The sequence below is a fragment of the Pinus tabuliformis genome, chromosome 9 (genome assembly GCF_031772625.1).
Source record: "Pinus tabuliformis cultivar Carrire ecotype Pingquan chromosome 9, CPIR1, whole genome shotgun sequence".
Classification (NCBI taxonomy): Eukaryota; Viridiplantae; Streptophyta; class Pinopsida; order Pinales; family Pinaceae; genus Pinus; species Pinus tabuliformis.
The window spans coordinates 526,789,474-526,812,051 of record NC_142307.1 but is presented as its reverse complement, the minus strand read 5'-3'; the positions used below and the strand labels follow the sequence as shown (position 1 = coordinate 526,812,051).

Below are 22,578 nucleotides of genomic sequence, written 5' to 3'. Positions count from 1 at the left end.
ACAAGTCAGTTGTGAGTTCCCGTTGGCTTTACAAGGTAAAGCAAGTTGCTGATGGTAGTGTGAAGAAGCATAAGGCAAGATTTGTTTCCCATGGTTTTTCACAGGTCAATGGGATTGACTATGATGAGACTTTTGCTCCTGTCGCAAGGTACTCATCTATCATATCGATGTTGGCACTATCAGCATAGATGGGTTGGAAGATCTATCAGACGGATGTGAAGACTGCATTCCTCAATGGCAAGATTGAGGAAGAGGTGTACATAGAGCAGCCAGAAGGTTTTGAGACCTTCGATTGTGAGTCGCATGTGTGCCAACTCAAGAGAGATTTGTACGGGCTGAAGCAAGCACCTCGTGCTTGGTACACCAGGATAGACAACTACTTCACCGGGTTGGGCTTCACAAAGAGTGAAGCGGATGCAAACCTATACCACATCATGGTGAAAGGTAAGTCATTGATCATTTTACTTTATGTTGATGATCTCATATTGACAGGTGATGATCAGTTGATCATGTCTTGCAAGGAGGACCTTGCAAGAGAATTCGAGATGAAAGACATGGGTCTCATGCATTACTTCCTTGGCATGGAAGTGTGGTAGAAGGATGGGGAGTTGTTTGTGTCTCAGGGCAAGTATGCCAACGAGATACTCAAGAGATTCCACATGGAGAAGTGCAAGCCCATGCAGACTCCTCTAGCAGGTAACTGGAGGAAGGAGGATGCTACTTCAGGAGAAGTAGTAGAGGCTACTGTATACAGCAGCTTGTGGGTTCATTGATGTACTTAGTGAACACACGACCAGATTTGTGCTATGCGGTGAACCAGCTGAGTCAAGCGATGGTTCAGCCTACCAAGATGTTTTGGAAGGCGGCAAAGCATGTATTGAGATACCTCAGAGGCACATCTCAGTATGGATTATGGTATAGACGGACAAAGGGAGTGAAGCTATAGGGCTTCACTGATGCAGATTGGGCAGGGAGTCCATCAGATCAGAAGAGCACATCAAGAGGGATTTTCAACCTTGGGTTAGCTGCAGTTTCTTGGTACAGCAGGAAACAAAGGTTGGTTGCACTCAGCTCGGCAGAGGCTGAATACATGGCTGCAAGTCAGGCAACATGTGAGGCCATCTGGATGTAGAAGATCCTAGTTGGTTTGTTTAGTTAGAGGATGGATCGAACTGTGATCTATTGTGATAATCAGAGTTGTATCAAACTCTCTGAGAATCCAGTATGTCATGATAGGTCCAACCACATCGATATTTGGTACCATCATCTCAGATACTGTGTAGCGAGGAGGATCATGTTGCTGTAGTATACTTTGACAAAGGAGCAAGATGCTGACATTTTGAAAAAGGCATTGTCAAAATGTAAATTTGAGTTCCATAGAGATAGGATCAGGGTGGCAAATAATCCCTTTCTTGCTGAGAGGGAGTGTTGAAATGTGGCAACAAGAATATTCCATTTTAATTTGTCCTTGAATTAAAATTGTGAATTAAAATTTGAATTTAATCTCACCAGCTACTTGAAAAATAATTAATTCATTCATCTTGAGATAATTAGTTAGAGAAATTCAAGTTAGAAGTCCTTCTGAAGTCATGCAACAGTTATCCCTTAAATTAAAGAGATTATCCCTTAATTAAGGAGATAAGATTGAGTTATATTTGAGTTGTAATTAGTTAGCTCAATTTACTGAGTTAAGTCCAGTTAAATTAGTTCCAAATTGTTTGAGGAACTAATTGTGAGTTATCAGTCAGTTGATGCATGCATGCACTCAACTAGTGTACTCCAGATAACTGAAGATTCTCTCATCATCAACTCATGCATGTCTATTCTGAGAAAGACCCAGTTGAGATTATAAACAGGGACAGTGTACTATCAGTTGCATGTGTTTTCCTATAAACAAAACTCATGCATGCAGAAGGAATTCATTCCTTGAGGATTGCATAGTTTTACAGGGTGTGAGATCAGTGTGGGAGATCAATGTTCCACTTGGTAACATGAGGATCACCCAGGAGAAACTGCGCAAGGAAATAGGGGCTTGGAGGGCAGAGGAGAAGGCTTATGAGAAGTCTATTTTTCCTGTGAGCATCTCTGAGGATTGTATTGAGAGCTGGCTAACTGTGAGAGCTAAGGCTTGGTGTAATTCTGAGATATTTCCAACTTGTATGATAACATAGATAGTGGGGTTTTTAGCCGAGGCTTTCCCTTGAGTATTATTCTGTGTTTTCATGTGCATTGGTTCTTCTTCTGGTTATATGTGTTTAGCTTGATCTTGCTCAAATCTTTTAAGCTTCCACAAATTGATTGGAGAAGTAGGTTAAAGTATTTTTCTTTGGTTATATTTCATTATCAAAGTTAATCTACAGTCGTAATTTCTACATAGACTAATATTAATCACAGACTGAAAGTTGCTTGAAATTGGATAAATGTGATTTAAAAAAAGGGTTATGCACGAGTTTAAATAGGGTATGTTCTAGAATAATACTATGGGAAAAATCACGAGTTAAAAATACTATGGAAAACCATGGGTTATCAAAATTATTAATTTATTTTTAATTTAATTGTCATTTTTGTTTTTAATGTAATTTGAGTGAGTCTAAATGTTAAACAAGATGACATTACAACATCACAACATCTCTACTAAACTGGATTGGAGAGTGCCTCTCCACCCAATTACATATACTTTAACTCCTCCTAATTAGATACATACAAAGTTAAAGCACAAGCAAGTTGTTAACATTGGTTGAAGATTAGCTACACACCACATCTTTAATTGTATAATAATATTATGTAACTATGGTTTATACATTTTTGAAGTCTTATTTTAGTAGGTTATTTAACTTTACTCATATTTTGTTCTTATGTGAATAACATTTTTAATGCTATTATAATTACTCTATAGACTAGTAGGTATGAGAGAACATGAAAACTGATGGAATCATATGAACATTTATAGAAGACCGAAGAATATGAACATTAAGATATTTAGTTACAATGTTAATAGGATATATATTTAATCAATGTAATAGTCAGGAGGCGTTCTCTTGGTGGTCTACACAGCGGCCCTTCTGGCACGCCATCTTCCTCCTCACGCTCTGGCATGTTTGGAAATGGCGATGTTGCTGTGTTTTTCAGGATCATCTTTCTCCTCCTGAGATAATCATATCCTCTATTACCGGCTCACTGCCTCCGGATTAGTTTTCATCTCTCTTCGGCCCCTCTCTACTGACGGCCTTCCTCTGCCGGATCGTCTTCCTCTTGCTTCCTTTATCAACGACTTCCGGCTCATGCTTTCATCTCAGTGAATATTGGTTTCTATGAATGTTAATCACAGTTCTCCATTTTGGTCGGCCGATGATCAAGGACATGTATGTGTATATCTGTATCTATGGTTTCTGAACACTTATTTCCCCATTTTGCTATTTTTCTCATTAGATCGACCATGAAGGAATTGATATGTGATCGATGGAACATTCCGATCCATACTACCATGTAATCATCAAAACAGCTTATATGACCTTAATATAACATATATAGATTTTTCTTCTGGAAAAAAAATATATTTAATCAATGTAATAGTATAACAAAATTGATGTTGTTTATAATGCAATTCATTTCATAATTATTGTTATCTTTACCTATATGAATACGATTTATTGACAAATAAAAAGATAATTGAATTTGTATTAATTAAAAATTTTGATTTTTTTTTTAATAAGTATAAATGAGATTATAATAAAATGGTGTAATTTTAAATATATATATTTTTCATAATACAAATATCTATTCAAAAGAGAATCACAAATTTAAAAAAAAAAAAAATATATATATATATATATATATATATAATACCATATTAGAAGTATACATTTCAGGATAGCCTTTCCTCTATACCTCCCAATAAAAATACTCAATATTATTTTCAGTTATCAAACAGTTATGAACTCCAAACATTTAAAAATTCATTATTAAAATTTATGAAAATGCACACATAAAGAATTAGTTTCTTTATATAATTTATTTATTAAAATATAATTATATTAATTTTCGTTAATACAGTTAATTAAAAAAACACAAAAATAAACTACCAAATATAAGAAATTATAAACAACATTATAATTTTTTTTTGATAAATAATCTTTTAATCTTCTTACCCATATTTACTTCACATAATCAACACTCTAGCTTCTTAAAAATTTAGAATGAGACGTTGATTTATGGGCATGACAAATTGTTTTCTAAACTTTCGTGGTCCCCGTCAAAATGTCTGTTGTTGTTGTTTTGTTTTTTATCAATATAATATTTTAATATATTTTATTAAAGATCTGAAATATTTAATTTCATTATTTATGTTAATTGTAATTTGTAACTAATAAATTTTAATTTTTTTTTACTAGTATATATACGTAAATTTAAGTTTATTTTTATGTTTTATTTTGTTATTTTTTTTTAAGGATTTTAGCTGGAGTGTTTTTAGTGAAAATTAGTTTCTAGTGACATGAGTTTAAGCTTTTGGAGACATATTATAATTGTTCCATTTATGATATTTATAAAATAGATGTACCTTGTATAATAGTGGCAATGATTTTTTCAAAATGATCAATTCTCCATAAACCCTCATTTCTGTTATTTAACTTTGTTAATTAAATGTTAATAAAACAGAGTAAAAAATATATTGAGAATATGCTTTTCAAAATATATGTGAGTGAAAAAGGCAATCTAAAAATATCTAAATAATTAAAAAAATATTATTTAGCTTTATTAATTAAACGAATAAAAAATATTATTAGAATTAGTGTTTGAAAACACGCAATGGTGAAAAAATAAATCTAAAAATGTGTAATTACGACATTTTTCTCAAGTTTAATTTGGTTTAATTAATAAAATCATATAATAAAAATCCAGATTACTCCAAGTAGTTACTGATTTTTTATGATTAAAAAAAATATATAATAAAAAAGCTTCTTCTTAAGACAATCAAGTGCTTGCAACAATAGGATATCCCTTAAACCCAATTTCAAATTCCATACGGGGCCATCTTTGGCCCATTGTGATAAGACTCAAGGAGTAGGCTCATGATAAGACTCAAGGAATAGGCTCACCCACACTGTGAAATTTGAGCTTTTGCTAAATTATAATTTATTAGTATATATTTTTGGTAATTTGTTTTCACTTTATTAGAACCAGTATCATATGCAGTGTTGCTACTTAGTACATGCCTTACATGCAAAAAGTAATCGTTAGAAATTATTTAATGCTTGAACAAATCCATAAATCTAATAATGAAACACGTTTGAATATGATATAGGGAAGTAACAAGAGTAATTAATGGACTGGATAACCTTTGAGAAAAATAAAGACAGGTGCATATATAATTTTGGATGAAACATGGGATAAGTGCGAAACATTAGTCCCAATATTGTTGTTTTTTACAAAAATTAAGAGTTTATTGAAATGTGTTTGTGCCCACTTTATTCCATCTTTAACTTATGGGACCAAATAAAGAGGACAAACTACAATGTCATATATATAGCTAATTATTTAAGAAACTATTTATTTAACTTTAAATTTATAGTTATCCTAATTCAACATTAAATAATTTTTATGTCCAAAAAATCAAATTGATATGAAGTATCTCATGACATCTTAATTGCATGACAAAGAATTCAGATGTAATAAATTATCTTATTTAAGAAGCTATATATTTAACTTTAAATTTATAGTTATCCTAATTCAACATCAAATAATTTTTATGTCCAAAAAATCAAATTGATATGAAATATCTCATGGAATCTTAATTGTATGCAAAGAATTTATATGTGATAAAATATCTAATATAAAAAATTACAATGTCTAGTATATTAAAATAAAAAATTAAGTTACACAAAGACTTAAGTGTCAGTGCAAAAATTTCCTACAATTTATTTTTTTAAGTTATTATTGAAATTGTGAAGACAATAGACAAAATATTAAGTTATGATTAAAAATGTGAAAACAAAAGAGAAAATCTTGTTTATTGTAATGTTGGCTTAAATTTTATTTTTTATATTGCATCACGCTTTAAAATTGAATTGTGAAAATATATAATATAAGTAAGTTTTATTGAAAAAAATGATTGAACAAAGTCCATTCAATAATGAATATCAAGAAGCTAAAAATCAGTGTAATAGGGTTGCTACTTTTTTTTTTTTGTTCAGTTTCCATGGTTAGTAAAAGCTCAAAACCTAATGACAACTGGTTTTTTTTTAAAGAAAATATTAATTATGGAAAATCCTCTTTTTTTTTCTTTTTATTTTTTTTTGGCACTTGGCTTGACTATTAGAGAGATTTTTTCAAGTTTTAAAAATTCAAAAAATAATTTTCAAATTGTAAAAACATAAGTTTAATATTTAATTTTATCAAAACTTTAATAAACTTCCAAATAGTTTTTAAAAATTTGCAAATTAATTAGAAGTCAAAATGTTTTGACAATATATATGACCAAAATTACAATGTCTAGTATATTGAAATAAAAATTTACTTACACAAAGGCTTAAGTGTGAGTACAAAAATTCCATATATATATATATATATATAAAAGTAAGCTATGATTAAAATTGTAAAGACAAAAGAAAAAATCTTACATACTGTAGTGTTGACTTAAATTTTATTTATTTTTATATTGTATGACGATAAAATTAAATTGAGAAAATATATAATATAGATAAGGTTTATTGAGGAAATTGTTTTAACAAGTCCATTCAATAATCAAAATGAGAAAGGAAAATATGAAGAAAATCAACCAGGAAAAAATATCGTAATATACAACTTTGTTGTTTTTGTATGGTTAGTAAAAGCCCGAAATAACAATTTTTTTGAAAAGAAAATATTAATTATGGAAAAATCCATAAATTAAAAAAAAAAATAAAAAAATTTCCAAAACACTTTGCAATTTTTTGTTTTTATTTTTTAAAAACAATTTTTAATTGTGAAAATTTGATTCTAGACCACATAAAATTAGTGTTCCACCAATAAAAAAAATAAAAAAAATTAAATTTAAAAAATTCAAAAAATAATTTTCAATTTCTAAAAAAATTAAATTTAATATTTAATTTTACCAAAATTTTAATAAACTTTAAAAATAATTTCTAAAAATTTAGAAATTAATTTAAAAATAATTTCTAAAAATTTAGAAATTAATTAAAACTGATCGGGATTACTTATTTAATAAATATAAAAATATCAATAAAATAAATTGAGCTTGTTTATTTTTTTTTAATAATAAAGGTTTATTTTACTCTAATTTGTTATTTAAACTTGGATATGGATAAAACATTAAAAAAAAAATAGAAAACAATTAAATGAAATGATTGAGATATTATATGTAGTTTTTTTATTTGAAGTGTGGAGCTGGGATGACTTCAAGCTTCTGCTTTGAACCGTGAGTGTCCCTACTGATAATTATAAAATGTGGGGTCCCTCTAAATATATCTCGAGACAGTTTAAGCTTATACTTTGAACGGTGAGTGTCCCTACTAATTAGGCCGGCCGATAGGTCTTCCTTCGTCATCCTTCTCCTTCTCACGCTGACACCTGGTTATATGTTTTGATTGACAACTGTTCAGGGTAACTATCTCAGACTATTCCTCCTTCACCAAAACTTCTTTCCGATATCTGCTCCTCCTGCTTTCCGCGTTCTGCTCTTCCACGGCAACAAATAAATCCTAAGCTATTGGGTATTTAAGACTTATCAGAGTACATTTAGTCAACCTAAAATACATCTCGGCATGTGCATGGGCATGAGCATGGCAAGCTATATTTAATTGATTTTTCAGTATTGACGTGACATCCATTCATATGGTAATACATACATGGGATAGCATGTATGAGTGATGGTCCGCTTCCTTGCCGAACTTTCCGATGACCGCCAAAACAATCCCCATACCGTCCACGTCGCCATACGCCGTCAGCGCAGGCCAACGCAATTAAAGCATTAAAGTATGGATGAGCGACTATTTGTAATTTAAATTTTGAATTTTCAAAATGCCGCGCATAGCTACATGACCACTAGAGAGGCAGGGTTTCTATGCCCTGGATTTTTGTCAAACATAGTGCCCCTGTTTCAATGGCTCGGCTGTTTAGTGTGAAATGAACTCAGAATTTTGCAGATATATTGAGTGCTCTGCACAGCGCTAGCAGAGTTGAATTATATTGATGGGTGCAGGGATCGATTCCGTGAATCATCCTCAGCGTTAGCATCGTCGTTCCCTAAGCGGCAGTGTTGAAGAATTCTTTGCTCTGCTACAATGGAAATTGGGGGCAACAGTAACAGGACTGTCAATGCAGATGCAGGGTGGTCCTTGGCTTCTTATCCAAAGCAGAACCAAACATTTGATACTTATGCCCTGAATATGAGTGGATTCAAGTCTCTGCCACGGAGGTCTCTGAACTCAATAAAGCAGGTAGTGCGAGATACTGGCAGCAGCAGCAGAAGCAGAGAGCGTTTCGACATTGCAGGATGGCTGAGTGAAATGAGTGTTAGCGATGGGGATTTTGTGGTTGTGAAAATGGGATCCGAAAATGTGGCCATAGAGATGAAGAATATGAGAGGAACAGGATTCATGCGTCTCATTGACGAGCTCTTCCTGCAGTGTTCTTCGGAATTATCTGAAGAAGTTAATGGGGAATGCCTGCAGTTCCTTCAGACTCTCAGTGATCAGGGTGTCTGTCCATCCATGGTAAGGCATCGGCAGGTAATTAACATACCCTAATAGAATAGAATAAATAAACTGGTTGATAAATCTCCGGAGGCGTCACCCATATCCAGTCCAGTAGAGTAGTGTAATAGGATACAATAAATGCAAATTTTATCACCTAACTCCGATTTATCATTCACTCTGGTATTTTGGAGTTTTGGTATCTAGAATGGATTTGCAGTAGTCCCATTTATGTTGTATTTAGCCATCGCTGACTAATCATTAGCGAGAAACCCTTACTATTTAGTATTAAAAGTTCTTACTCAATAAGCATCTTGTTATTAAGTTTTCTGTATTTTATGTTTAAATGTGATGAGTACTATCCTTTTTTGTATCTTCAAATGTGATAATTGTTATGTTTTTTTGTATTTTAATATATATTCAAAATTATAATGGCAAATATTTAATATTATATTTGTAAATGTATCACATAAATAATTTCATAATTTATGTGTTATGTTTAATAGAATGGAATATTTTGTTGATTAATTAATATTAATGTATCCATTTATCTTCAATATATAACATTTTTTTAACGGAATCATATTTACCGTATTATTAATTATTGACTTCATATTGGAAGTTCTCATGAATAACCATCTTTTGGGGCTTCAAAGTTGTATTGATATCATGTGCAGTGTTAGAATGTTTTATTTAAAATATATTTTTAAAAATTAAAGTTAATTATCAATATTATTAATAAATAATATGTATTGATATAGATTTATTTTAATTTAGTTTATTAAATGTTAGGTAAAGAAAATTGACTATTAAATTTGAAAAAAGATTATTTTAAGAGATTTGATATATTTAAAGTTAAAATGTCTCATAATATTTTTATATTTATAGAATAAGTGGAAATATTCTTAATTTTACTTTTATTAAAATATTTTTTAATGTAATATGAGTTTAATTATATATATAGAGAGAAAGAGAAACATATAATTATAAGTATTAAGTTTTTATAAGTTTATTAATCAAATTTAAATGTCAAATTTTGAAATATAATGATTACAAATATAAATCATCATTTTAAGTTAAATTTTGTATTGTCTGCAAATAAGGAAAATCAGAGCCGTCTGTTATTATTAGACAATCCTAACAAATACAGAAATATAAACTATTTAGAATTGAATCCAACCTTTTTAGTTAAATCTAGGAAAGTTAAAATTGCATCCAGACTTCGTGGGTCTTTAGAAAATAGTGGCATGCAAATGTAAGACATAAAACTAAAGAGAATTAACAGAAAATCTTCAAGAGGTAGGATCATAATCAATGGCCTCTACTTGGATAGGTTCTTTGCTACTGGCAGGAGAGCAACCAAGGTCTGGAGGAATGCCCAATTGTCTTTTAATTCATGCCAACCTTTTATCCATATAAGCCAGGTGTCACTGCATGCAGTCTAAGAAGAATAACATGCCATCTTTGGTAGTGTTGCAGTCCATGAATGCCTTTGCAAGAAGTTTGAGATGCCATTGAATGTCCACCGTGTACATGTACTAGCTATATCTACCCCAGTGCGACCTGTATTAGGTACCCATTTTGCAATGTTTGCTAACACCTCAGAATCAATGAGAGTATGTCATTCCTTAGCCAAGTGTCTTTCCACCTGGGTAAGTTCATCATGTATTGGCTGCAGAGATAATTCTCGGTACCTCGTTGCAGAGCTTTCAACTTGTAATTGAGTCTGGGTTGGCACCCTCCCTTGATAATAGGTCACACCCTGAAAAACTTGTGCTTGTTAGCATGGGATGACCAACTTCTGGAGCAGGGGTCCCACAGGGAACCAAAAGGGAGAAAGCCTCTTTATGACAATAAGTTCCCATAGCAGAAAAGTAAGTGCAAGTCCTTGGTGTGGTGACAATAACCCTATAAGTGTAACCCTAAAAAAGAAGTCCAAAGATTGGTGCTATGTATTTGCAAACTCCTCAAAGAAAGAAGATGAGAGATTCCTTGGCCTATATGGTTGTTTTCACCTGCACTGAAGTGTCCCTAGTGGAAGAGTTGACCTCAGGTGGATAAATCACTAAGGACACACAAAGATTATATTAAAAAATAATATTTATATTAATAAATATCTATATTAAAGATTATTTATAAAAACAATATTTATATTAATAAAAAAATATTAATAATTAATAATAATAATTAGTTAATTATTTTTAAATGCATATTTCATAGTTGTCATACATCTTTTTTAAAAACAATAAAACAAGAGCAAAGAAGAAGATAAATAGGTACCAATCCTTTTTAAGAATAGTGGTCTCACAAGAGAAGTTAGGGATTAGAGGTTAGAACTTATTAAAAATAGTAAATTTATTTATTTCATATTAGAGGTTAGAATTTATTAAAACTATTAAATCTATTTATTTCATAATTAAGATCTAAGTTAAAGAAAAAATAATAATAAACTATTAAAAATTAAATTATAAACAATAAACTATTAAAGTATTAATAACTAATAAGAATATTATTAAATATTAATTTATTGCTAAAAGATAAAAAAATATTAAGGTCTAATAAGACCAATTAATATTAATAATTTGTTAAAAAATTATAATGAATATCAACTTATAAAATATTAAATAACTAATAAAATTTATAATTATTAAATTTGAATTATTAATAATTAATAAACTAATAAATTATAAAATTTGAATTGTTAATAATAAATAAACTACTAAATTATTAAAGGATAAATTACAAATTAATAAATAATAAATTATTAATTAACTAATAGAAAAATTATTAATTAAATTAAAATATTCAAAACATAAATTAATTTTTCAATTGCACACTATTTAAGGTTTTGAAATCAATTTCAAAAAATAAATTTAAGCTGGAATCAGTTTTGCTTATATCAAACTCTTTAATTTTTTGTATTTTTTTTTAATGTATCTTAAATTAGGTAAATATATTAAATTTAAAAATAAGATGGCTAAAATACAATATAATAATATACTTTAAAAATTTCTATTAAAATAAAAGAATAAAAAATTATAATTAATTAATAATGAGTTTTTTAATTATATAAAAATAATAACATTTTAAAACATAAAAACTAACCTATTTAAAAAATAAGAATACACCTTTTCATAACAAAAGAAATAGTTTTATTTGTAACCAATGAGATGGTTTTAAGGGTGCAAAATCAACGTCCAGTTATCTATAAGTTTATTAATAAATCTTGTAACTTTTAACGCCAAACAGAAAAATATTAAAATTAAAATTAGATTTGCTAAAAGAGATTTTAGTGTGAAAATAATTATAAAAAAAAATTCAGAAATAGAATTTCAAATTAAAATTTGAATTTTACAAGCCGTTTGGCGTACAAATTATATAAATTTGGCAGGTATAATACGGTTTTGAATAACTCATGATGGATTTTATATGGAATCTGAGAGCCTTTTAGCCTTCGTGTCTGCTGAGAATCCTGTTGTTCAAGATCGTCATAACATATATTAAATTGAAACAACTTTATAATTTTAATGTTAAAACCCATTCCTTTACCATTCATTAAATATCTCACATTATATATATTAAAAAAAAAAGTTGTTTATTTTCTCAAACTTTGATGAATATGATACTGATTATATGCCCATGAAAGCAATACATTTTGCATACAAATTTATATAATTTGTGGCTGTTAAAGAGTGATGTTTGAATTAATAAAAAACACCCACTAGTCAACTCTACAACAGAGAGTCTGAACCAGGAGAGTCTGGCACTACAAAACACTCTACATTATCCATGTACATCACACATTATATAGTAATCATAGTTCTAGGAAAGTTAGAACCATAACCTAGGAAATAGAAATTAATTCCTATCCTGAGGTCTCATGAACCAACTCTCACTATTCTAGGATATTCTCCATTATCTCTAACAATGGCATCTTCCAACCGCAATCCTGGATCAACGATGGTAATAATTGTTTGGTATAATGTAATTTCAACAAACTAATTGCATTGATGTGCTTACTAATAACATTGATATTATACTAATGACATTCAATATTTTTTGAAATTCGAATTCTAGTGATGAAGAGCGACCCACCTACCATCTTCCGGTGTACCCCACCACAAAGTAAACTCGAGAGAAATATGCATTAAGATCAAGACTCAGAGAGGAAGAATACAAAGAATTGTTGAAGAGCGATGTTTGAATTAATAAAAAACACCCGCAGAGTTTAATCCAGATTGCATGGAGCAAGCTGCAACTAATCGGATCATGGACACATAGATCAAGCACACTCTCCAGTAGAATATCCAACTGTATCTAGTTGTTAAAGCAGACCAACTCCTTCACCAGGGCATGTGGCTCACCAGGGACCAAGTTCAACAGAAGTTTCCTCATCTCATGGAGGAACTCAATGCAATGGGGACCATTGCTTCCTAAGGGGGGAGGAATGATCCAGGTGGATATTGGTGGCCACCTGCCAAGTCCACTTGGACCCCCACCATTGTTTCTTTCAGCTTTTTAGTTTCCTTAATTGTAGCATAGTTACTATTTTTAGCAGTTTTTCGGGTCCTGAACTTCCGAAGCCGTTTTGAGGCCCTAAACGACGTTTTTTGGGAAAACTGGGAGCAACATGGGTCCATGGACAAATTTTGCTCTTCCCAAAGTTGTAGTTCTCGGATAGATCTTTCTAATGAGATACTGTCCGTGTCAAACAGAGATCGTATGCCAAAGTTACAACCCCAGGAAGTTGATGTACCAATTTAGCCAAACGGGGCCCACAGTTTGGTGTTTCATCTCCTAGGGTTAGGTTTTTGGATGTTTAGAGTTTTTCATTGTTTATCAACAATAAATAGGCCTTCGAGCCTCATTGTAACACAATTAAGAGGCATGTAGCTGCCACATCTCTTCTCAGAGATAAGCTACAATCGCCCTAGCTGGTTTATTTCCATTGTTGTTTGTAAGCATATTTCAGTATTTTACATTAATGAAATGAAGTATTATTTCCACTGCATCTCTATGTTTATCGTTATCTCTGTAATTTGTTGCATTCTTGTTTAAATCCGGATAAGCGAAGTAAGAAAGACTCAACCTCTACAGATATTCGAGGGTGCTATTGTCTAGTTACCATGCTATACACTTCTCTTACAAACACACCCTGAATAAAGAAAAAAATTAAAGAAGCTTCATGCTGCCAGAATATAGGATACCAAAACTACATTGGTTCCTTGGGAAACTTGAATACAGGAATACAAAGAAACCTGTTAAACAGATGCATTGACACGAGAAGGGTTATGAGATATGAAATCATAAAGAACCCATTGTTCTTTGGTAACCTATGTAACTGAAAAATCTAATTCATTCAAAATGACACAAGCCTTATCGAACATACAATTATTTGTGTATGTCTCATAAAGCACATAGAAAATGCACTTCAAAACATGTGAGGTACTATTTAGCCCTACTACACAGGAAAAAACCAATAAAAATTCCTAAACGATTTGCTAAACAAAGAAATATCTACAAGGAAAAGATTGGAAGGAACCTCAGAAATTGTAGAAATGAATTCCCGCACAATGTCAATTATGTGACCTTCTACCTCTAGGAAACTATCCGCAATGAACAATTCTAAATGCTTGTTCAGTTCTGGTTACTTGAATAAAAATATAAATACACTGGGATTCCTAGAAACCTTTACCACTCCTAGCTTAATTTCCCTCTTTCTGAAATCAAAATTATCTGAATAAAGATAAACAATTTTTTTTAAATTAAAGACCTTTGGAACACACCCAACATTCGCTAATTTAGTGCTCCAAATCTTGTCATCTGTTTTTTCTTCCATTGACAGATTCACATATCACTCATAAATTCTCGACCAGTCAAAGTTATCATCGATCTCAGCGAGTGAGTTAACCGTATCACTACAAACAACCTCTTTCCCTCACCTGCTGCCCATTATTCCTTTGAAGCAGAGGAAAAAGAAAAAAAAAACTTTGTTAATGAATAACGTATTCAAATCTTGTTCTAGTATACAATTCCTTGTTTTCTCCACAAACATTGATTGTTACTATTATTTGTGTGCAAAACCATTACAGACGACGCTTTAAGTATATAGCAATTGAAGATAGAAATACCAAGTTCTACGGACAGTAATAGGATTTTTTTTCGAAATTCCAAAAGCATCTTGTGCATTTACTACGCACTTTTCTCTCGCTTCAAGATCATTGATATACATGCCCTAAGAAACAGAAATTTGCGATAACCGGTAAGTTCATCTACATAGCCAAAAATTAATGCTTCACCCGATCATTTTTTGCAATAGTGGAAATGGATTCAGCACCATAAAAAACCCCATCGACAAATTTGCCAAGAACAACAAAAATCACTGCAAACCATTTTTTTCTTTTCCTTTTTTAATGTTTTTTTTCGCTTTGTTTTTTTGTTAACATATTCGATTGACACCCAAGATGATGAAAATTGACAACTGTAACCTCAAATTACAAAAATTCACTGCCATATTTTTTCAGCAACGTGCCTGAACTTCCTTTGTTTTTCCGGTCAATTTTGAAGATCCGAAAAGCTACTGATAACGTCGCACTGTAACCGGAAATTATTTTAAAGATTCTGGTAACAACTATCAAGATTCAGATTAAAAAAATAAAAAAATAAATGATTCAAACACTTTCAACATTCAATTTCAACAACTATTAGGCCTCAACATTTTGCAAAATAACTCACCAGGGGAATTTGTAACCTATATTCGGCTACATTCTACGACAAATCAACTTGACAATTGGTCCCACTACTTTGTAAAACCGAACTAAATATGATTTACGAATAACCTGACACATCTAGTTTTCGCAAAGTTTGACATGCATTTACGATGCAATGCAAACTTTACTATGCACATACGCATTTAATTTTAAACTCTTTATTTTTTAAAATTGTGAAAATAATATAATTACTTAAAGTTAAAACTCGTAAAACCATCAATAATACCACAAAAATAAAAAAAATTACCTTACACGACGAATCAAATTCACATCTACTCCCCACTACTTTGTAAAATCGTACCAAATTTGATTTACGAATAACTTGACACACTCATTTCTCGCACTATCATAAAGAAAACCAAAGTCTATAGAATATTGCAGAGTATTATAGAGGAAATCTTGACGAACCAAAAACTGCATCATTGCCAAAAGCAGATAAGGAAATCGGTATAGAAGTTTGAAATATTGTACAACTTTTGTATCCCACAGATAATAGTTTATATAATGCAATAGAGGCTCGGACAATACTCCAAGCTCCTAAACGCAATTTTCAAAGAGAAAACACTACACACCCCATTGTTTTGTCTATAACTACAAATAGTGTTTTCCCCTTACTATTCTAGCTATTTCAAATATTTTTAGTCTCGTTTCCCTAGAAATCACCACCTACAGCTATTTTGCGTCTGAAACACACTACAAAGATAAAATCGTCATCTAGATTTTTCATTCTCTCGAATTTTGTCCTCTAATTAATAGAAAAGAAAGCTACATATAATTACAAGTCACCTCAACATTCAATTCATTGAGTACACAACCTCTCATGCATTCAGAAAACCACATAAACACAAAAACATCAAATCTAAAAACACGATTTTGATACACTTTAAACATAACAAAAATGCATATATGTGAAAATGGAGCATTGCGCGTGCGAATAGACAATGTGCAGAACATGTGACAGAGATGGATGTATGGAAGTAGAAACATAGAAATATGTACCTGCCTAGTAAGTGATTGATAAAGAAATTGTGTACTTAGGACAGGTTGTGAAATACGTCTCCAAATAAGAATTAAAAAAGAGATTTGTATATTTATTATCTTAGTAAAATCTGCACAAAACTTTCGCATAACATCTGCACATGCACAACAACCTCTGCACAACTTGAACTTTGAAAACAACTTTAGCATAACACCGCACACACACAACAACCTTCAGACAACTTCATCCGCACAACTACTTTTGCACTCTATAACGCCCTTAATTGACATTCGAAACTCCGCACATGATACCTCCGAACAGCGAGCTTCGTACAATCACGTTCTTACAACTCTGAAAAATGTTGCTAAATAATAATTAAAAATGACAAAGCCTTTTGCGCATTTGTTTTACCGCACAACACCTTTTCTTCACAAAAATTGAAATTACAGTTTTTTAGCACCCTATTTTACGCAAAAGACCTCAAATCTCCCACACATACTCCGTCCTACGCACAACAAACGTTCTGCACAACGGCCTTAGTACAAACTACGCAAAGGACCTCAACTCTCTCGCACATGCTTTGTTCTTCACAGAAGCGAACATAATAATGTTAGTTCGACATTTGTTTAGCTACCCTTTGAGTTCCAATTATGCTACCCTCTGAGGGCAATTTCACAATCTATAATTAATAAACATAAAATTAGAAATTATATGTGTGTGTGTGCGTGTGTGAAATATATATTAAATATAAATAGTAATTATAAATTAAGATCATTTTAATTATAAACCTCTTGATGGGGTGTCTATCATGCAAAATGGTGGTGGGTTGTCATCATCCCACCAAGACACACACTCGAGGGACGTGGCAACACACCCCCCTATGAGTTCGTATAGCCATGCAAGCAATAAAGATCAATCACTGCATGTAGGAAATATGGCACATTTAACTCTTTGTTCAATGATGCGACTTCCATTACAATCGATTGTTCAATGCAACATTATGCAGCTCTTCACGCCTAAACCACTGGTCATGTGGCCCACACGCATTGGTGGAGTTCTCTATCGAGGGATTGTCTCTGTGTATAGCTTGGGGACCAACATTTATGCTCTCATTTTGTTATGGCTCTTTGAGGGTCTCTGGGCTTTATTTCTCCCTTGGCTCTCCCTCAGTGACTTGGCTTCTCATCACGTCTAGGATTACCACTCTAGGTCACAAAGGTTCAGGGTTATGATAGTCTGGTTAATTGATGAGAGGAAAGTTCATACTTGCCTCCACACTAATGGTGAATTAAAGCTCATAGGATTGCTTTGTTGGTCTTTCTTTGTGTGTCCTTAGTGATTTATCCACCTGAGGTCAACTCTTCCACTAGGGACACTTCAGTGTAGGTGAAAACAACCATATAGGCCAAGGAATCTCTCATCTTCTTTCTTTGAGGAGTTTGCAAATACATAGCACCAATCTTTGGACTTCCTTTTTAGGGTTACACTCATAGGGTTATTGTCACCACACCAAGGACTTGCACTTACTTTTCTGCTATGGGAACTTATTGTCATAAAGAGGCTTTCTCCCTTTTGGTTCCCTGTGGGACCCCTGCTCCAGAAGTTGGTCATCCCATGCTAACAAGCACAAGTTTTTCAGGGTGTGACCTATTATCAAGGGAGGGTGCCAACCCAGACTCAATTACAAGTTGAAAGCTCTGCAACGAGGTACCAAGAATTATCTCTGCAGCCAATACATGATGAACTTACCCAGGTGGAAAGACACTTGGCTAAGGAATGACATACTCTCATTGATTCTGAGGTGTTAGCAAACATTGCAAAATGGGTACCTAATACAGGTCGCACTGGGATAGATATAGCTAGTACATGTACACGGTGGACATTCAATGGCATCTCAAACTTCTTGCAAAGGCATTCATGGACTGCAACACTACCAAAGATGGCATGTTATTCTTCTTAGACTGCATGCAGTGACACCTGGCTTATATGGATAAAAGGTTGGCATGAATTAAAAGACAATTGGGCATTCCTCCAGACCTTGGTTGCTCTCCTGCCAGTAGCAAAGAACCTATCCAAGTAGAGGCCATTGATTATGATCCTACCTCTTGAATATTTTCTGTTAATTCTCTTTAGTTTTATGTCTTACATTTGCATGCCACTATTTTCTAAAGACCCACGAAGTCTGGATGCAATTTTAACTTTCCTAGATTTAACTAAAAAGGTTGGATTCAATTCTAAATAGTTTATATTTCTGTATTTGTTAGGATTGTCTAATAACAGACCGCTCTGATTTTCCTTATTTGCAGACAATACAAAATTTAACTTTATATATATATATAAATTAAAATGATGATTTATATTTGTAATCATTATATTTCAAAATTTGACATTTAAATTTGATTAATAAACTTATAAAAACTTAATACTTATAATTATCTATTTCTCTTTCTCTCTATATATATAATTAAACTCATATCACATTAAAAAAATATTTTAATAAAAGTAAAATTAAGAATATTTCCACTTATTCTATAAATATAAAAATATTATGAGACATTTTAACTTTAAATATATCAAATCTCTTAAAATAATCTTTTTTCAAATTTAATAGTCAATTTTCTTTACCTAACATTTAATAAACTAAATTAAAATAAATCTATATCAATACATATTATTTATTAATAATATTGATAATTAACTTTAATTTTTAAAAATATATTTTAAATAAAACATTCTAACACTGCACATGATATCAATACAACTTTGAAGCCCCAAAAGATGATTATTCATGAGAACTTCCAATATGAAGTCAATAATTAATAATACGGTAAATATGATTCCATTAAAAAGATGTTATATATTGAAGATAAATGGATACATTAATATTAATTAATCAACAAAATATTCCATTCTATTAAACATAACACATAAATTATGAAATTATTTATGTGATACATTTACAAATATAATATTAAATATTTGCCATTATAATTTTGAATATATATTAAAATACAAAAAAACATAACAATTATCACATTTGAAGATACAAAAAAGGATAGTACTCATCACATTTAAACATAAAATACATAAAACTTAATAACAAGATGCTTATTGAGTAAGAACTTTTAATACTAAATAGTAAGGGTTTCTCGCTAATGATTAGTCAGCGATGGCTAAATACAACATAAATGGGACTACTGCAAATCCATTCTAGATACCAAAACTCCAAAATACCAGAGTGAATGATAAATCGGAGTTAGGTGATAAAATTTGCATTTATTGTATCCTATTACACTACTCTACTGGACTGGATATGGGTGACGCCTCCGGAGATTTATCAGCCAGTTTATTTATTCTATTCTATTATTTATTCTATTCTATTAGGGTATGCTAATTACCTGCCGATGCCTTACCATGGATGGACAAAGACACCCTGATCACTGAGAGTCTGAAGGAACTGCAGGCATTCCCCATTAACTTCTTCAGATAATTCCGAAGAACACTGCAGGAAGAGCTCGTCAATGAGACGCATGAATCCTGTTCCTCTCATATTCTTCATCTCTATGGCCACATTTTCGGATCCCATTTTCACAACCACAAAATCCCCATCGCTAACACTCATTTCACTCAGCCATCCTGCAATGTCGAAACGCTCTCTGCTTCTGCTGCTGCTGCCAGTATCTCGCACTACCTGCTTTATTGAGTTCAGAGACCTCCGTGGCAGAGACTTGAATCCACTCATATTCAGGGCATAAGTATCAAATGTTTGGTTCTGCTTTGGATAAGAAGCCAAGGACCACCCTGCATCTGCATTGACAGTCCTGTTACTGTTGCCCCCAATTTCCATTGTAGCAGAGCAAAGAATTCTTCAACACTGCCGCTTAGGGAACGACGATGCTAACGCTGAGGATGATTCACGGAATCGATCCCTGCACCCATCAATATAATTCAACTCTGCTAGCGCTGTGCAGAGCACTCAATATATCTGCAAAATTCTGAGTTCATTTCACACTAAACAGCCGAGCCATTGAAACAGGGGCACTATGTTTGACAAAAATCCAGGGCATAGAAACCCTGCCTCTCTAGTGGTCATGTAGCTATGCGCGGCATTTTGAAAATTCAAAATTTAAATTACAAATAGTCGCTCATCCATACTTTAATGCTTTAATTGCGTTGGCCTGCGTTGACGGCGTATGGCGACGTGGACGGTATGGGGATTGTTTTGGCGGTCATCGGAAAGTTCGGCAAGGAAGCGGACCATCACTCATACATGCTATCCCATGTATGTATTACCATATGAATGGATGTCACGTCAATACTGAAAAATCAATTAAATATAGCTTGCCATGCTCATGCCCATGCACATGCCGAGATGTATTTTAGGTTGACTAAATGTACTCTGAGAAGTCTTAAATACCCAATAGCTTAGGATTTATTTGTTGCCCTCTTCCACGACCTGCTGCCATAATGCTTCCCGTTCCACGACCTGCTGCCATAATACTTCCGGTTTCTGCTGTGCACTCTGCTGTGCACGACCTGCCTTGCTGCCATAACAATGAATTTTGCTCTCCGTTATTCAGTGCTGATTCACTATCCTGCTATACCTGTTCTATTCTGCTATACCCTGTTCAGGTGCTCAGAGTTCTGTTCAAAGTTCAGTTCAGTGGTTAGTGCTTTCAAGACTGCGTTTTCTTTTGGGTTTAATTTATTCTGTGTGTGTTTTAAGTTTTTTTGGATGGCTTGTTCTCTTTTGGCTCTGGGTCAGACGTTGGCTGGTCGTTTTGAAACATAAAATAGGACGGAGGATGTTGTGGGTGGGTGGGTAATGGTAGAGGTGGACGGCTGTATTTGTTATGTTGATATTCTCAGTTGTTCGGTGGGTGAGTGCAGGCAGATTCACAGCTCCAGATGCTGCTCACCATAACTGCTGCAGCCAGTTTGGATTTCCATAATTAGAGGTGAGTTTTATGTTTGATTTTTTGTTTGGGGCTTCTTTCAGTTTTAGGTTCTATTTGTGTTTGGGTTATTTTTTTAATGTTAATATTCTAAGTTTTTTAGTCCTGGAATGCAGGCAGAATCACAGCTCCACGGGCTTCTCAGGATAACTGTAGCCGGTTTGGATTTTTCGTAATTATTATTACAGATGAGTTTTATTTTTTATTTTTGTTTGGGGTTTCTTTCAGGTTTACCTTTAGATTTCTGTTTGGGATTTTTCCAGATTCTCATATTTGTTTGATGGGTATGTTTAAGATATTTGTGCATGTTACAATTTCTTAAGGGTTTATGGTTTTTTTGTTCTCCGAAATATATTATAATTCCGTGCAAAGATTTGGAGAATTTTCGTTAACAAATTCATATTAGGTTTTTTCTGATTAGCAAAACCAATAAACCCATACTCATATAATGCTTATGATATTCCTCACCTATTCAATCACAGATATTCCGCTCCAGAAACTGATTATCCTGGCTCTAATCTCACTAATCTCTTGCTCTGTGTGCAACAAAACGAAACCAAACCTGGGAAACGCAAAACCCTCCTCAGCTCAACTGATATTCCAAGTGTTTTGATGCTTTGGCTCAAAAAACAAACTCCCGTACTCAGACTTTCGAAAGAATTATCCCCTGCCTCTCACCTTCGGCCATCAGCCATCACCCATCGGCCATAAGCCTCCGATCTATTCGGGGAAATAGCCTACTGTTCCGGTTAACCAAACCCATTGGCCATCGACCTCCTATCTGTTCCTGGAAGTAGCCTACCCATTCCTCCGATCTGTTCCTGCCTACCCATATAGTCTTTGAACTCCATTCATATCAAAGGGTGGGTTCTATACACAGTTTTTAAACCTATGAACTTTTGTTTTCTATATGTCATGCATTCCTTCCCACTCCATACTTTTTTGAATTTCAAACACTACACTCTGTGCAACAGAACCTGGGAAAATACTGCCGGCAATTTCCCTTCGAATGTTCTCAATACACAAATATACATTCTTTTTTATTAAGCTGAGGATTTTAGTACGTTGCCATTGGCACATTGATCACACCCTTCCATGGTTTTTTGGATGGATGGTGGTATTAATTGCCAGATTCAATAGCGGCTGGTAACCTTGCAGGACTGTGGGAATGGGTTTTGTGGCCT

General features: G+C 32.7%; 2 protein-coding genes across 2 annotated transcripts; one reads left to right on the top strand and one right to left on the bottom strand.

The window, feature by feature from the left end:
* The first annotated feature begins 8,078 nt into the window (after nt 1-8,078).
* Nucleotides 8,079-8,759, top strand: LOC149149538 (uncharacterized). The gene has a single exon (XM_089440950.1). It carries the CDS (start codon nt 8,280-8,282, stop codon nt 8,742-8,744), a length of 465 nt encoding a protein of 154 aa, XP_089297076.1. The 5' UTR covers nt 8,079-8,279; the 3' UTR covers nt 8,745-8,759.
* Nucleotides 8,760-19,809: 11,050 nt separating this feature from the next.
* On the bottom strand, nt 19,810-20,463 carry LOC149149537 (uncharacterized). The gene has a single exon (XM_089440990.1). The coding sequence runs from the start codon at nt 20,284-20,286 to the stop codon at nt 19,849-19,851; it is 438 nt and encodes a 145-aa protein (XP_089297116.1). The 5' UTR covers nt 20,287-20,463; the 3' UTR covers nt 19,810-19,848.
* Between the last annotated feature and the right edge of the window lie 2,115 nt (nt 20,464-22,578).

Coding starts and splice junctions, on each gene's coding strand:
- LOC149149538 (XM_089440950.1), top strand. CDS start 8,280: ATGGAAATTGGGGGCAACAGTAACAGGACTGTCAATGCAGATGCAGGG.
- LOC149149537 (XM_089440990.1), bottom strand. CDS start 20,286: ATGGAAATTGGGGGCAACAGTAACAGGACTGTCAATGCAGATGCAGGG.